General features: G+C 43.6%; 1 protein-coding gene across 1 annotated transcript in view; it reads right to left on the bottom strand.

Annotated features, from left to right (window-relative positions):
* Positions 1–16466, bottom strand: part of LOC107125643 (kalirin) — a gene marked incomplete at both ends in the record, with an annotated part of 264080 nt that overhangs the window by 79258 nt on the left and 168356 nt on the right. The window contains 2 exons of the mRNA XM_015429084.1: positions 5324–5498; positions 8463–8632. Of these exons, the coding sequence (XP_015284570.1) occupies positions 5324–5498; positions 8463–8632 (345 nt within the window). The remainder of the gene's footprint in view (positions 1–5323; positions 5499–8462; positions 8633–16466) is intronic.

The raw sequence follows: 16466 nt of genomic DNA, 5'->3' as shown, positions 1-16466 counted from the left end.
TATTATTAACAACATTTCTGAATGGGGAACTAGATGCATATTAGCATACTGATCAGGTGAAAGACTGCATAAAATGGAGAGTGTCTAGGTACTCAGAACCACAACGGCATGCTCAAAGACAAATACCTCCGACCATATGGTCGTTGTGATGGGTTATTATTATTAACAACATTTCTGAATGGGGAACTAGATGCATATTAGCATACTGATCAGGTGAAAGACTGCATAAAATGGAGAGTGTCTAGGTACTCAGAACCACAACGGCATGCTCAAAGACAAATACCTCCGACCATATGGTCGTTGTGATGGGATAAATGATGTGGGGAAGCAAGCTCAGTTTAGGGTATGGGCCATAACATACAAAGCCCTTGCTGGACCACCTCTCTCCCTAGGCTTTGCCGCAACAACTTCACTCACGCCAGCAGGGGCTTCGGCAGGTGCCAGCCTGAAAATGGGCAAAGTCCACAACTGCCTGTACACGTGCCTCCACCTTTGTGGCTCCCGCTTTGTGGGACGGCCTGCCCGAGGTCAGGAAAGCTCCCACTCTCCTGGCTGTCCGCAAGCTATGCAAAACTGAACTGTTCAAGTGGGCTTTCCTGAGCAGGGAATAAGGTTGCACGGCACTACATGGTTTTACAGACGTGTTTGAACAAATGATTAGGGACTGTGATCCAGACTGCTGTGTATAGCTTATAGTGAGCAGGATCCTATTATGTTGATATTTGTACTGCTTAATTTGTCATGCAAATACTTATGTTATGCTTCTGTTCTTTCTGGTGGTTCCAGACTTCTAAAATCCTCAAGCATCGTTTACTGAATGTCCCATTTTGTTGATTGTTCTGGCTCACTATGTGTAATTCCCCTTGAGTCCCTGTGAGAAAGGTAGACTATAAATAACATTAATTAATTAAATAGATAAAGCTGTAGGGGGCTTAGGATGGGTCAATAGATGAGCATTAGGTAAAGGTAAAGGTTCCCTTGCTCGAAAGCCAGTCAAATCTGACTCTAGGGTTGCAGTGCTCATCTCCGTTTCAAAGCCGAAGAGCCAGCGCTGTCCGAAGACATTTCCGTGGTCATGTGGCCAGCATGACTAAACACCAAGGCGCACGGAACGCTGCTCCCTTCCCACCGAAGTGGTCCCTATTTATCTACTTGCAATTTCTCGCTTTCGAACTGCTAGGTTGGCAGGAGCTGGAACTAGAGATGGGAGCTCACTCCATCATACGGCAACTCGGGTCTCAAACTGCTGAACTATTGACCTTCCACAGCACTGTATGGCTGCAAGAGTTTATAAGGAAGGCTGAGCACCGAAGAATATTGAAAGATAAGGTAAAATGGCAGTGCCAAGAAATGTTGATGTGATGGCATTCACAACTTTAGGTTCACCCCCACCTTTAAATTTTCTGATAACTTAATGCACACAACTGCTTGAGCACAGGGTTTAACTGAAGTAGTGGAGACATACAATACTGTGATAAGAACCAAGTATCAAAACACGATTATCGTTACAAATTTTGAAAACCCAACCGGGAAGTAAGTATGTTGGCGCTGCACCATGAGACAGCAGAGTGGAACAGTTAAACCTGATGGGAGGGTTCAGAAGGCAGGAATTTTGGAAGCATCCCTAAAGTTTACTATTTCAGGTTTCCCACAAGAGTTGGGAAAACAGTTGAGAGGTGGGAGTAGTATTCAGATCCTCACAGCAGGTGTAGTACTGATTATTCTGTTGCCATAAGAGTCTTTGGGGGGGGGAAGGAGAATGAAATAAAACCCTGTCCTGACACAAAGATGTGCCAGAGCATAGATGCACATCCTGCTTTGGAACTGCTAAGCGGTGTGCAGGCAACATGAAACATGGTGCCCCTCTGTGCCCACTCAAAATCTGTTCAAGTAGTTCTTTAATATCAATGACAAATGCACTTCCTTAAACACTTCACATTTCAAATGCTGGATTAAACTAGGGCCGATTTCCCGCAAGCTGCTGCTCCGTGCTCGCTCTTCCCTTTGCCCCGATCGTCCGTGTCAATTTCACACTAAGTGCTGCGCAGCTGCATTTTGCCCTGCAGCTTTGCCCGATTTCCGCCGAATCTACTGAATCCTGTTTTTTTGAGAATTGAGTAGGTGCCAGTGTTCCCTCTAAGCTGAGTTAGTGTGAGCTGGCTCACAGTTTTTTAGCCTCCAGCTCGCTGATTTTTGTCTTAGCTCAGGAAGGATGGCTCCAGAGCAAACTAATTTATACAGTAGCCAAATAGTTTGCTCACAACTTTAATGCCAGTAGCTCACAATGTAGAATTTTTGCTCACAAGACTCCACAGCTTAGAGGGAACATTGGTAGGCGCGGGGAAAATTGGCCAAAGCTACGGGGCGAAATGCCGCTGCGCAGCACTTAGTGGGAAATCGGGTCCAGTTGTATGAAGAACAGCTGCTCTGAAATTCATGAGAAGCATTTCCCCAACAGTGAAGAGACTGGGGTTGGTCTGGCTCCTACAGCACTCTGCATGCATGCCGTGAAGCCCCACAGAACTCTGGATCATCTATCATCCTTATCTGGAGTCTAATAATTCTCACTCAATTTTGCTTTGGATGCCAACTTATTGTGTTGTTTTTATCCGTAGTTGTTAAAATGTCATAGCTATGGGAAACTGGAAATATTTCAGCAAAGCTAAGCAGATGACTGCATTAAAAAAAGGAAAGTGTTAATGGGTTCTGTTGAGGATCAGGGATCTATTACTGAGCATTACTTCTGGTGCTTTTCATGGGAACTATATGACATAGACTGTTTTAATGAGACTAAACGTACAACTTGCACTCAGCTGCAATAGTCACGGTCAGTTAATCTTGCACAGTACATACGTCAGAGTAACAAGACAGACAGATCAGCGGACCTTAAAAAATGCAACAAGTATCAAGGGCTCATTTTGGATTTCAACTTAGTTCCTTGCCCAGACTTCACTACTGCAACACAAACAAAACTGTGCTCATGTACATCGACAACTCACTCCTCCAGAATATTTGCTACTTATCTGGCTGTCATGCTTTACTGGACAGGTGGGATCATTTTGCCCAGTGGTATATTCAGAGGTCATTTGGGGGGGGGATCGTGGGGGAACGCAGTTCCCCCGGGTGAGGTGCAGGGGGCGGGGCACACGATGAAGCCCCGCCCCCTGCTTCCGGCTGCCCCGCTTCCAGCCCTCATTCAGCCAGGAGGAGGCAGGAGAAGAGGGAGGGTAAGTTGCTTCCTCCCCGCCTCTCCCCACCCCTGCCGGCCTGGGGCCAGGGAGGGCCTTGGCGGGGCTTCCTCGCACTCCCGCTGGCCTTGCAGGTCCACTGCCGGGCCCCTGATGTCAGGGGGTGTGGCATATGCTAATGAGTTATGCTAATGAGTTCCCCTAGCTCTTTTTCTATGAAATGACCCCTGGGTATATTTATTGGGTTGTCTGGTTCTGCATTAGCCCTTCAGATCTTCCTCCCACTGTAGTTTAGAGTACCTGAATTACAGTTGGTGCACTACAGCCAAGTTAAAACAACAACAACAGGCTTTCTAAAATAAACATTGGCTGTATTGAACCAAATGTAATTTAGGACCACTAAACTACAGTGGGATCATTCAAGATTTATGACTGCTTATGTAGAAACAGACTATCCAGTAGCTAATAAACGCACCACTGTGCAAAGTGACCCCACCTTTCTAGCAACACAGCAAAGCCTTTCACTACCAATCACCCTCACAAATGTTAGTTGGATTCCACATGATGGCTCATTCTAGTATCCTTCCAGTAAAGAGGCTAGTCTAATATGTGTTACAATAAAGAGACTAGTCTAATAAAGAGGTCCAGTCTTCCTATAGTTCAACCTAACATTCTGTAACAACATAGGGCTGCCATGTCCCCCCGGGGGGCGAGGAAACCCCCGCCCAAGAGGCCCGTTCCCTGCTGCCGGTGGATCGGGCCCCGGGGGGAACCCCACCCCGGCGTGCGCGTCACCAGGAAGTGACGTTATGACGCCGGGCACTCTATGTTTCCCCCTTGGATGGTCGTGGCCCCGCCCCCAGCGTGCCCGGCATCATAAGGTCACTTCCTGGTGACGTGCGTGCGGCGCATAGGATGCCGGATGGGAGTCCCCCGCTCCCGACGATTTTCGACGTGGCAACCCTATAACAGCAGCTGATGTCCTAACTTTAGATTATGTCCTAAATTGTGATTTAATTCTACTGAGTGTGTAGGGGTATAATATCTGGTTTTATTTTATTCTAAGGTCCTGGAATATTGTTCCTTATTTCACAGTTTAAGCATGTTGGACCAATTCCCACGTTTGAAAAAATCCCCAGCATAATGATTTTGATGCAAATTCAAATGTACACTTATTTCTCATTTTGTAGCTCAAAATCTGAGCACATTTCCCCCAGGCAGCATTTCTGCTAACATTATATTGCATTTTCTGGGGAGCTAAAGTACAATACCCTATACCTTAGAAAATGCAAAACCTTTCCCGGAGAACACAGTCACAGCCTTGTGTGAATTGTGCTGTGCAAGTATCACTGGGCAAGCACTCTGATATTACTTCTTGATGGAGAGAGACCTACCTCCTCTTTGCTTTGCAGGGTTTCTCCCCCCCCCCCCAAGTTGTTCCCCACACCCCTTTCATTCTGGTATGTTCTCATGTCAGGCAAGTTTGGGTGATTTATGTGTTCTACCACTCAAGCACACAGACATCTTCCAAAGACCCTAATGCAATTATGCATCTGCCTGGTATGGTACTGACCCTTTGATTATACCGCCACTGTACACGTATCTAGTTATGCTGATTATATTTGGTATTTTTTTCCTGAAGTGTGTGTGTGTATACACCCTAAACCGTGCCACAACTAAACACTACAAAAAGGGATTGTCTTTTAATTTTAAAATGGAATGGATTAAGAGACTGAGCACTGTGCTACTGCTGCAAGAATGACGGATGAACAAATATTGCAGAAGGGCAACAAGATACTTGGGGCACACATAATGCCGACTAGCATTTCCTCAGGCACAAGGACTTCTGCTTGCAGAGCAAAACTCTCGGGCCTTCCCCCCACCAACAGAAGCCCAAGATGCCACCAGTGGGAGAGGACAGGTGGCAAAATCACACTCTGTGAGTGGAAGTCCCTGCAGAAATGCTAGTGAGGATCCAAGCCATTAAATGCCTCTGCTCTGACTTGATTGTAAGAATCTCTATAGAACAGGCGAAATCTGATCATAACGGCTCTGGTTTTTCAACAAAAAGTTTAACCCTGTGAAATCCCCCCCTTTCTAACAACATCGTCCTTCCTGACCCACATAGCTTTTACCTCAATGGTATACTGTTCAAAAATCCGAAGCTGAAGAAAGATGTCTAGCTTAATCTTTCTCTCATGGAAGAGTTCTTCCATCTGTACTTGGGCTTCATCAAGTTGCTGAAGGACGGATTCAATGTGGCTGATAGAGCTATTGTGCGGCGTTTTATTGTTCGAGACAGCTGAATCCCTGTGGTAAAGTCAAAGAGGAATAGTCAAAAACGCAATGAGGAAAAAAAAAGACGTTCTCAGTCCTATAAATAGCGGGAGGAGAAAAAACAAGAGAAGGTTGGAGGAAGCCGCATCCAGGATTTACTCCTTCCACTTGCTGAATGCCTTCATTTCCTGAATGCTACACAAAGAATTGTACACTTCTTTTCATATCGAGTGACATTCTGACCCTTGTACTCTAACAAGGAGTTGGAGAGAAAGGGGAGGGAGTGGATGGTGCATAAATCTCTTGAAGATTCTAGCAATCCTTCTTAATTTTATTCCAAGTGACCCCAATTCCCTGACACAAAGAATCCGCAACTTCAAGGGTGGGGGCTAAGCCTGCCTGCTACCCCTGATCAAGTCAGTTTGAGGGGGTTGGTTTTATGATTTTGTCAACTGCATCCCTTTCGTTTTGATGCATCGAACTTTGGGGAGCCAGAGGCTAGTGCATACAGTCTTGGCTCAGGCTTTACAGCTTGTTCCCGGTTAGAGATGTGAAGGTCCAAAGGGAAAAATTCAGGAAAAAAACGGGGTTTTTTTCTGAAAAATTGGAAAGGAAAAATTGAAAAAAGAAATTGATTATGGAACGTTTTATTTTAACATGATGAATAAAATATTTTAAGACAAGGTGTTCAAATATTTTCCAAATATATATATATTGGTATCAGATTGATCTAATTTCTGTGCACTGAGGACAAGCAAGTTCTAGGTTAAAAGCTGAACTCTCCAATGCAAGAACAAAATGCATTTCTTCCTTTAGGAGGTGCGATTGTCACAAGAAAAGAAAAAGGTTTCAGTTTTGTTTTTGCATGTGGGTGGGTATTCTGTTTGTAATAATTGTTTGGATACACTATATTTTTAACATGCTAGTTGTGATAATTTCATGCCAGGTAAAAATGTCCATAGTCATATTTTATGTTCCTAAATTAACAGAATGGCTTTCAGTCTGGAAAGGAAAAAAGAAATGGTAATGTAGCATTTTTCAATTTTTCCGAAAATTTCCGTTTCCCCCCGAAAAAAACTGGAAAAAACCTGGGGTTTTTTTCCGAGCTTCAAAATTTCCGGAAATTTTACATCTCTATTCCTGGTAGGTTCTTCCCAATCTGCTCTAGCAACTTAAATATGACCACTGAGGGTTTTTTTAAAAATTAGATATAAGAACTGTACAATAATTCAGCAAATAAATACATATGGATTCAGGAATCACATGGGTGGGGGCCAATGATATGATTTCTCAATATACAATCATTGCTAGGGGAAAATGTTTGTCACACAAAGCAGTTGTGCGTATATGTGTGTGGAGAAATAAGCAATAATAAGAAATATTTAAAATACTTATATCCTGCCTCTCCACAATGCCCACAATGCTTATAAAACATTAACATATACAGTTAAAACGCATCCATTGACACACATCGACTTAAAGTTACTAATCCTGCAATATACATTATGACGGCACATTTGGTTGTGCGTAAGAAAAAGGACCCTGAGCTGCAGACAGTGGGGAAATCGCAAAACAACTCTGGGGGCAGATATGCAGAGACACATCAGCCCTGTTGGGGTCCCTGAGGCTGAAGATTAGGCCACCTTCTGCCAGGGTGGGTGCATAATCCCCCCCCCGAAATGGCATCCATCCCCCTATATGGGAGAAAATAAAGACAGGTAGTCTGGGAGACCACAAGGTAGTGCTAAACATGCCTGGGGTCCCAGTGATTTCAGCATATGTTTTGCCCCCTTTTGCCAGTGTCCCAGCTAGCTGCCATTCATTTGGTCACACAAAACTCAGTAGAAGTCACAGAAAACTGAATCACCTTCTGCCTGTACAGCCCTGCCCTGACTTGTGTCTTTAGTCATGCTAAAGTGTAATGGCATGCATACTGAGAGAATTGAGGAAGAGAAAGAAAGAAAGAAAGAGAGAGAGAGAGAGAGAGAGAGAGAGAGAGAGAGAGAGAGAGAGAGAGAGAGAGAGAGAGAGAGAGAGAGAGAGAGAGAGAGAGAGAGAGAGAGAGAGAGAGAGAGAGAGAAAGAGAGAAAGAAAGAAAGAAAGAAAGTGTTGGGAACTGGGCTTTCCCCTGTCTATGGAAAGAAAGAAAGAAAGAAAGAAAACAAATGTTGGGAACTGCGCTTTCACCTGTCTATTGAGGTTTTGCATTTGTGTGTTTCTCTCTTTTCCAAAGTGTGGTAAAACATCCCCTCCTTTAAAAGACCCTGCTACCCAACCGTTAAAACCAATCTGGCCAAGAAGCTGTAGATATAACATTACTTCCAAGCCAATCCTAATCAAAGTCAGTTAAAAGCAGTCTTGCATAAAGCCAGGGCAGGTCAGATGAGACCTTGCGCTTGTGTATAGGCTGCAACCTTTCAGCCACACTGCTGCTGTCTTAAGGAAAAGAAAATAATATTCCCTTGTGTAGCTGAAGACAAACAGTTAGTTGGAACATTTTAATTCAGACACACAGGGAGAATGCAAATCCCAATGACAGGTAGAGTTTAAGAATGTGAATATTCAACATATGCAACTATTCAGCCAATTAAACACAAATCCCCTCCAGGTGGCAAGAAGATACTATATTCAATGTAATATGAAGGTATATGCTTTATTTAGTGGCACTCAGACACCGCAGAGCAGGATACAAATCATCAGGCTTCAGTTCACAGTAGGTTAACAATATCCTCCATATAGCCGCTTAAATTATTTGCCCATTAACCATTAATTCATACTCACTTTATCACCAGTTCTTCTCATCCCTTCCACACAGTGGTCCAAAAGTGATTTAAGGTTTTTTTAAATTGAATCATTCCTTTGCAGTTACAATAAAATAAGACATTCTGGATCACAGTAAACAGAATAACAGGGCAGTGAGTAAATTATTCCATTAAATTCCAAGTTATGTATCCTCTGCCTCTCGGCTCACCTATGCCGCTGGTACAAAGAGTTTACCTGAGCTGCTGGATTAGATCTTCACCTTCCTTGATTACATTGAGGGTCGCATCTAAGGTAGCTGTCTGCTGTTGCTGGAACTGCTTAATGAGTTCCTGAACAGCATCCACAGAGTCTGCACAGACATCTTCCAAGAGCTCCTTCTGCAGATCTTCCATCCATGTCCACAGCTGTGCAGGAAGAGAAGAAACATAAATGAAAATACATGGGTGGTGGGCAGCAAAAGGGAGAGGGGGAAGGGGGAAAGGGAGTGAGTTTTAACCCTTTAATCCTCTAAAATCTGCTCAAAGAAAATTAATCAGAATGCCACAAGCACAGCAAGTCGCTTCCTAAAGGACATAGTAAGCAGTGACATTTAAACATCTTTTATACTAGCTGCCGTTTTACAAAATATAATTTGAAAGATCACAGTGAAATAAACACACGCTTTCACTCACTATTTGTGGAATAGGCTGCCATAAAAAAAGAAAAGCCCTGAGTTTATTAAACACAAAATTATAGAATGCAGAAGAAAACCAAGCATGTACCAGAATTCTACAGCTGTGGAGATGACCAAATGGCTAAAATAGTAATGAGAACATATTGGTTATGCCACTTGTTCTAATACAATAGAAATAGATTAGAGTTCTTATATACAAGTTATGAGTTCCTCACAGCTTCTCTTCTTTCTCTAAATCTTACCAAATTCTTTTCAGTCAAAATTATTTTCAGTCAATATTAGGGTTGCCACCTCGAAATATCTCCTTACCGGGGGACTCCTGCGCCGCGACTGGAGCCGGAAGTGACGTGACGCCGCCGGGCATGCTGGGGGTGGGGCCACGACCATCCGAGGGAAAACCATAGAGTTTTCCCTCGGATGACCGTGACCCGCCCCCAGCATGCCCGGCGTGGTCGCGTCACTTTCGGGTGGCGCGCACGTTGGGGTGGGCCCGATCCGCCCCGGGGGGACTTGGGAAGCCTAGTCAATATTCAATTGATTGATTGTCCTTGAAGAGAGGGGGGTATATTTGTGCACACGTTTAGTCTGTGATAGGTCTTCTCAATACTAACACAGCAAAATGACTCTTCCTACTTGAAATGGATAATGTAGACGTTTCATTTACCATCTGCATCCGAATGTGTTATTTATCATCTCATGAAATATCACTGCTTCTGATAGCACTACTGAGATTCAGCAAACTCTGTTTCTGTAAAAACTCCTCTCTGGACCTACCTGCACATTATGCCTATCCCAGTCCTGTTCACCTGATGTGCTCTGGGAGTTCAGTGCACGGACCTTAATTCCCAAGTGCATGCAGGCCACTTCAGCACCCAGGGGACAGGGCACTTGCGCTTGCCCTCATGCTACGTAAGCAACCCAAAATGGCTCCAGGGAGCTGCTATTTGCCCTGTTGTGGAACAGAGGTGCCAAGCCCCCAGTCGGAACAGGGGATCCCCTCCCTTGTTTCCATTGTCTGCCACCACTTTGAGTGGCCATGAGAGATATATGCCCCACCTGGCAATGCCAGCTGTAGCATCATGTCATTTCTGGTAGAAAATCTTAAATTGTATTATCAAGCTGCTAGAGTAAATTGGTTAAAAGACTGGTTATTAAATACCGATGTAAGTATGCCAACCTATATAGAACAATCTTTTGTAAAGGTACCCTTGAAAAGCTGGCCTTGGGCGAAGAAAATAGGAAAAAATACTATAATAGTGATAATACCAATGTAAATACACTCAATGTATGGGATCAAGTTAAAAATAGATTGTCACCAAGATTTTATTTATTTATTTATTTATTTATTTATTTATTTATGGATTTATATCCCGCCCTACCTCGAAGGCTCAGGGCGGCTTACAGGGGCACTATGTGCCAAGATTATAACAATAAAACACATAATATAAAACAATAAATTACAATAAAATACAGTAACAAGTTTACAATACAAGTTACTTCTTTATTTTCTTTTTTAGCATCCATTATAAGTGATATGATGGTTGAGGTAAGGCAGGAGAGGATGGGAATTCTCAGGTGCCTGTGATTATGGCAGTATGATAATTAAGAACCAAATGATTACGTTTAATGAGATTAAAGACTTCAGTTCTTGAACATCTCCAAGTTAGAAGCTACCTTTGCAGAATGATACGAAAAAATGCTGTTTTAAGAGCTGTTAACAGATTTTGAGGAATTATTACTAGGAGATGGTAAAAGTATCCTTTCTAGTATGTACTTCTGCTTATTGAAAATGATAGTCAAACCTGATCAAACCTTCCGAGGGCAAATAAATGTGGGTGGTAGTTTAGATGATTCAGCATGGAATCATTCATATGCATTTTGTTTTTATGAATTATTTTATTAATATATTTTTTTTAAAAAACCAGAACTGATATACAGTAGCTCTAGTAACTTCTGGAGACTCTATGGCAAAACCAGTTTCCAGCAATTCCTAAAACTATTCTATGTCACTTCTGGATTTTCCTGTTTTTCTTTTAACTGGAAGTGATGTGATATAGCAGCCGAAATCACAACTCCCTCCCATCCCTGCCTACAACCCTGTCGCCAGTTGCCAAGCCCTGCCTGGCAACCCTACTGTGGAAGCCTGCATCTGCTGGAATCAGCCAAACCTGAACAATCTCTCACACTTGCTCATGCTTGGAGAAATCCTGGGTTGAATCTTGTGAAAAGAATTCACGCACACGAGGTGGGACACAGATCCCCCATCTTGTGGTAGCCCTTCACCACCATCTGTTGTTCTGGGGGGAGTCCCCCGTCCCTCAGGAACAGCAATTTTACAGGACAATTTCAGCTGCTTCAGAAGGAGGGAGGCAGGGAATCCGTGTCTTCGTGCCTGGAACTTTGAAAGGATCCAGCCCTGTGTCTTTAGGGACCAATGACATGCTGCAGTAAAGGACAAAGGAACAAGCTACACTAAATGCAGATGCACGTAACTTTGGGGCATTGTTATACGTGCCAGTTTGGTGTCATGGTTAAGTGCGCGGACTCTAATCTGGGAGAACCGGGTTGGATTCCCCACTCCTCCACTTGCACCTGGCTGGATGACCTTGGGCAAGTCGTAGTTCTGATAAGAGCTGTTCTTGAAAAAGAGCAGTTTCTGTCAAGAGCTCTCTCAGCCCCACCTACCTCACAGGGTGTCTGTTGTGGGGAGGGGAAGGGAAAGGAGTTTGTAAGCCGCTCTGAGACTCCCTTGAGTAGTGAAGGGCAGGATATAAATCCAGTCTCTTCTTCTTTTCTTCTCTATTTAAAATTAAAAGAAATCCATGGGGACAGTAATTTTGGTTTGAGGAGAAGGAGAAGTTTGATTCTTTCCCCAACAGAATTTTCGTACTCATAATTGCTCTAACTCATCCTGTTGTACCTCATCTGGTTGCAAGTTTGTAAGTGTGCAGCTGTAAACCCACTGGATTAAAGTAGCTTTGAGAAGGACCATTCTGAAAAACAGCCTGCATGGAAAGTGTTCATCAGCCCCCTTCCATCATTCCTTTGCTCAAAACTGCAGCCTCTTGAGGCTGCCTTTCATGAAAAAGAAAACAATCAGGGCTTCATTGGATGCATTTGCCTACCCTGTTACAAAGTTTGTCCTTTGCACTCCCAGTTTAGCAATACAAGAATCATTTGGAAATTGCTACCCAAGGTAGCAATAAGTAAACATCTGACACATATGTAGCCATATCTGTTACCTTTTCACCTTTTCACGCTTGAGCTAGTATTGGCTTTATAGCAAAACTCCAGTTTTGGATGTAAATTGTGATCCACTTGTCACGGGCAAGTTGCAATCAATGAAAAAGTGCCAAATGGTATCTAAATTCCTAGATTTGCAAACACAAAGCCGCTCATAGAATGAAATCCCTGAGAACCTACCTGCTAGTTCCCCTGGGGGCAGGACATTTAGTCTTGCCTTAGAGAATAATATGCTGTATTTGGGAACTGTTAAAAACTTACAGTAAGCAGGTAACGTGTTTGGAGTTGAAAGACCCAAGTAATATAAGAGAACATATCCTTTGAGCTCTACAACTAGGGCTCCATTTATCAAATTGTAATATGCTAGATTTAATCAGTTTGCGTGCGGAGAGATATTCCATTTGATTAAAGAGCTCAAAGGGAAGCCCATCCTCTGAGGCCCATCCTCGACTAACTTTAGCCATGAGCTTTGAAAGCCATCATTAACAAGATGATGCAGGTGACTCCGCTCTAGAGAATTTAAAAAAATATATTAGTCTGAAGAAGAATGTTGCTATCTGGGCTTTGGCCTCCAGAGATGGTTCAGCAAATTCCAAAAGGATGGCTGGGCCAGAGATACACATTGGTAGATTGGACAATGTACATAGAAAGAAAGTTAAATAGGAGCAGGGCTATTTTTGGGCAGGGACGCACAGGAACGGAGTTCCGGCTGGCTTCCGAGTTTGGCCACACCCAGCAGGAACTCATTAGCATAATAGGCCACACCCAACAGCGGGAACTCATTAGGATTGGCTACATTAGGGGTGTGTGGCCTAACATGCAAAGGAGTTCCTGCAACAAAAAAAAGCCCTGGGTTTTGACAACAAACAAGGTAAACAGAATAACAAGCAAAAGGTGGGTGTGGCTGAATGACCACAGTTCTGGTAACGTGGGGTGTGGTCTAATATGCTAATGAGTGGTGCAATCAGGGGTGTGGCCTAAAATGCTAATGAGTTTCTGCTGCTGGGTGTGGCCTATTATGCTAATGAGTTCCTGCTGGACTTTTTCTACAAAAAAAGCCCTGCATATAATAATGAAGGAACTATATTCACCTGAAAAGCCCAGATAGCAGCAGGTACATAATTCCCTCCTGAGGTCCAAAAGAAACTCAGGAGAGCTGACAAATGTACTGATGCTAACTTCTTAGCAGCAGTAATATGTCTTGGCCATTATAAGAAAAAAGGGACACTGAGATAGTGGAAGTAAGTCTGTCTCTGTGTCCCAAGCCCTGGTATTCCTTGGAGGTCTCCCCTCCAATTAGTTGCCCAGGTTGGCCCTGCTTAGCTTCTGAGATCTGATGAGATCGGGCTTGCCTGAGCTATCCAGGCCAGGGCCTGTGGAAACATTTTTTGATGGATGAAGGGGGGAAATCACTACCACTATTCCCTTGCCACTGATGGTATAGGCTTATGTTTATGAGATATTAATTTGTGAGTATGTGGTAAAACCCCACATGCAGTAAATACCACTTGTGGTTATCATAAAACAGGGTTTGGAGGAATGTGTACCACAATGAAAAACAGAGCTGAAGTGGTAGCAGTACATTATAGAAGCCATGTTCTCTCTAAAATACAGGGAAATGAAAGGGTTGGAAAAGGAAACAAACTCAATGTCGGCTTAAATTGTGCATTACATTTTTTCCTGTGATCATTTAAAACGATTGTTGTTGTTGTTGTTTTTTTTCCAAATGCAGTTGCGGGGGGGGGGCAACTTTTTCAAAGGGAGGATGGTTCTTCAGCCAATTCATCCTTTACCACTTTTCCACTGAAGTAAAGGACACCTCCAAATAGCTGGGCCACACATTTCCCCAAAGGGGAAGAAAACGCGTGTGTTTTGAGTGTCAACAAACTGGAAAGAAAAAGAATTCTGGTTAGCTGTTTTTTGGGCTAGCTGTTTCCCAGTGACATGAATCTATGGCACTAATCCAGATAATGCAAACTGTTCTCCAAATATCTGCAATCTTATCACACAGATTTGTTTCAGACAGCTCCTGGATATCTGAATCCACACTAATTTTGGATATTCCTAGAGCATGACCTTTCGTTGACAAGGATTTGCATGCTAAAACCTACGAGAAAGTAGGTCTTCCTTGGCTCAGAAGATTTTAATCCCCTAGACTTTTTTTTTTATCCTAGAGGAATCTTAGCATTGCTGAGTATAAATACGATTAGGAAGATATTTTAAAAACCAAATCAGCAATTAAAATCTGATTTCCGATTATCTTTTATTTCTCTCCTCCTAGGTGCGTTACAATCACCAATCCAAACTGCAGTGAAGCACTGTTAGTTGTAAACTTACCAACACAGCAAAAGAGAAAGGATGAGCTCTACACAAGCATCTACATTCACACCAGGCACTGTGGAACATTTACCCCACTAAGAAGAGACTTGGAGGAGGTCGTGTGCTTGCCATTAGGGATTGCCTGCAACTGCATGACCAAAAGGAAGACCGCAAGACTGAGTGTGTCATCTCTCCAACACACTGTGAGATTCGTCTTATTTTCTCCTTATTGTGCCCACTGTGATTGAACTATTTCTGCTGAATTGATGGTAGTACCTAGCTTCTTCAATGTGGCTGTATTCAGACATCCAGTTCAACTGTGGTTCAAGAAAAATGTATCCATACCCAGCTCGTGCTGAACTCATACACGTGTCTGGCTCCTCCCTTTTCCCTTTCCCTTCTCACATGGAGCATGATGAGGGTATACAACATATACTATACGTTCTTCTGTGATGTACAAATGGGCATGCACTGTTTAAACAGCATCAGCTTTCTCTTACAAACAAACCGGGATTTTTAAACATGGTTCAGTCTTGATTAGGATCTCGGTTGGAAGAAGAAAAAAATAACTCTGGTTAAACCTGCATTCATGTTTCACAGATAACCCCAGAGATAGGGTTGGATCCTGCCAGTTTGGTGTAGTGGTTAAGTGCGCGGACTCTAATCTGGGAGAACCGGGTTTGATTCCCCACTCCTCCACTTGCGCCTGGCTGGATGGCCTTGGGCAAGCCGTAGTTCTGATAAAATCTGTTCTTGAAAAAGAGCAGTTTCTGTCCAGAGCTCTCTCAGCCTCACCTACCTCACAGGGTGTCTGTTGTGGGGAGGGGAAGGGAAAGGAGTTTGTAAGCCGCTCTGAGACTCCTTTGGGTAGTGAAGGGCGGGGTATAAATCCAATCTCTTCTTCTTCTGTTGCTGCTGCTGCTGTCCATCAGCAAAAGGTGCTGAAGTCATTTCTGACTATGGGAAAGTTGACTCCTAGAGCCATGAGAATCACATGGTGTAATAGTCATCTGGGTTGGGAGGCTACAGTGGGGAGAGAGGAAAGGGGGTGAAATCGTGCCCTTTTGGCTCTTTTGTGAGCAGAACTACACTGGCTGAGGAGGAGAACAGGTCTGATTGCAGGAGGAGGTAATCAACTGGCAGCCAAAGGCACTGAAGTGAACTGTTCCATTGTGCTGAAGTGTGGTATTATTCAATAGTGGTTAGAGTGAGGGTTGGGTTATAAAGGCTCAGTTCAGACATAATGTGAAAGCATGGTTCTCATCTGAACCACGTGGTTACTTCAGGTCCCTCAAAGCAGAATCTTAAGTCATAGTTCATAGTTTTATTATTACGGTCTTAAGACCAACATACAGAGTAAGCATAATGTGTGAAGGAGAGAAGAATCTTAAGCCAGAAAACAAAGCTGGGCTATTAACTACAGTAAGTCTTTACTGTGGTTTGGTGTTAAGTACAAATGTGGCCTCTTGGCTTAAACCATGACTGTTCTCCCACCAATGCTCCTCACACTGCATGCAGTGTCCCCTGGCAAGAGCAACTGAAATGAAATTGCTCTTGCCTTCAGCTGGCTCTTATTAACACCCAGCATCCCCCCCCCCGCTCCAAATGGACCTTGCAACAAACTCCTCTTTTTCACCCCAACCTCTGCAGTGCAGCAAGCTGTTTCCATGAATCCCCTGGGGGGGAAAGTGATGCCAATAGAGCTCTGGCTACTTTAATTGCCTGTGGGCCAGTACAAAACATTGTGTATGATCACCCTATTCACATCTGTTGCAACTCAGACAAGAGATGGGGGGAGGGGGAACAAGCTCTCTCCTCCAGTGTTTTCTGCAACAAGCCCTCACATCCCAGCCCGTTATTGCCTGCTCCTTGCTTTCTTTGTTCAGTATGGAGTATTTAACACAATTCACCAATGTGTTCGTTGTGCGAGTAGAAACTGGAGAGGGGCTTTTCCAAGGGCTTTTTTTGGGGGGAGGGGTGAGGGACTTTTGGTGTAATGGTTA

Source organism: Gekko japonicus, unplaced genomic scaffold (genome assembly GCF_001447785.1).
Source record: "Gekko japonicus isolate JY-2015 unplaced genomic scaffold, Gekko_japonicus_V1.1 scaffold1791, whole genome shotgun sequence".
Taxonomy (NCBI): Eukaryota; Metazoa; Chordata; class Lepidosauria; order Squamata; family Gekkonidae; genus Gekko; species Gekko japonicus.
Note: the sequence above shows the minus strand (reverse complement) of the source record. Positions and strands in the feature narration are given on the sequence as shown.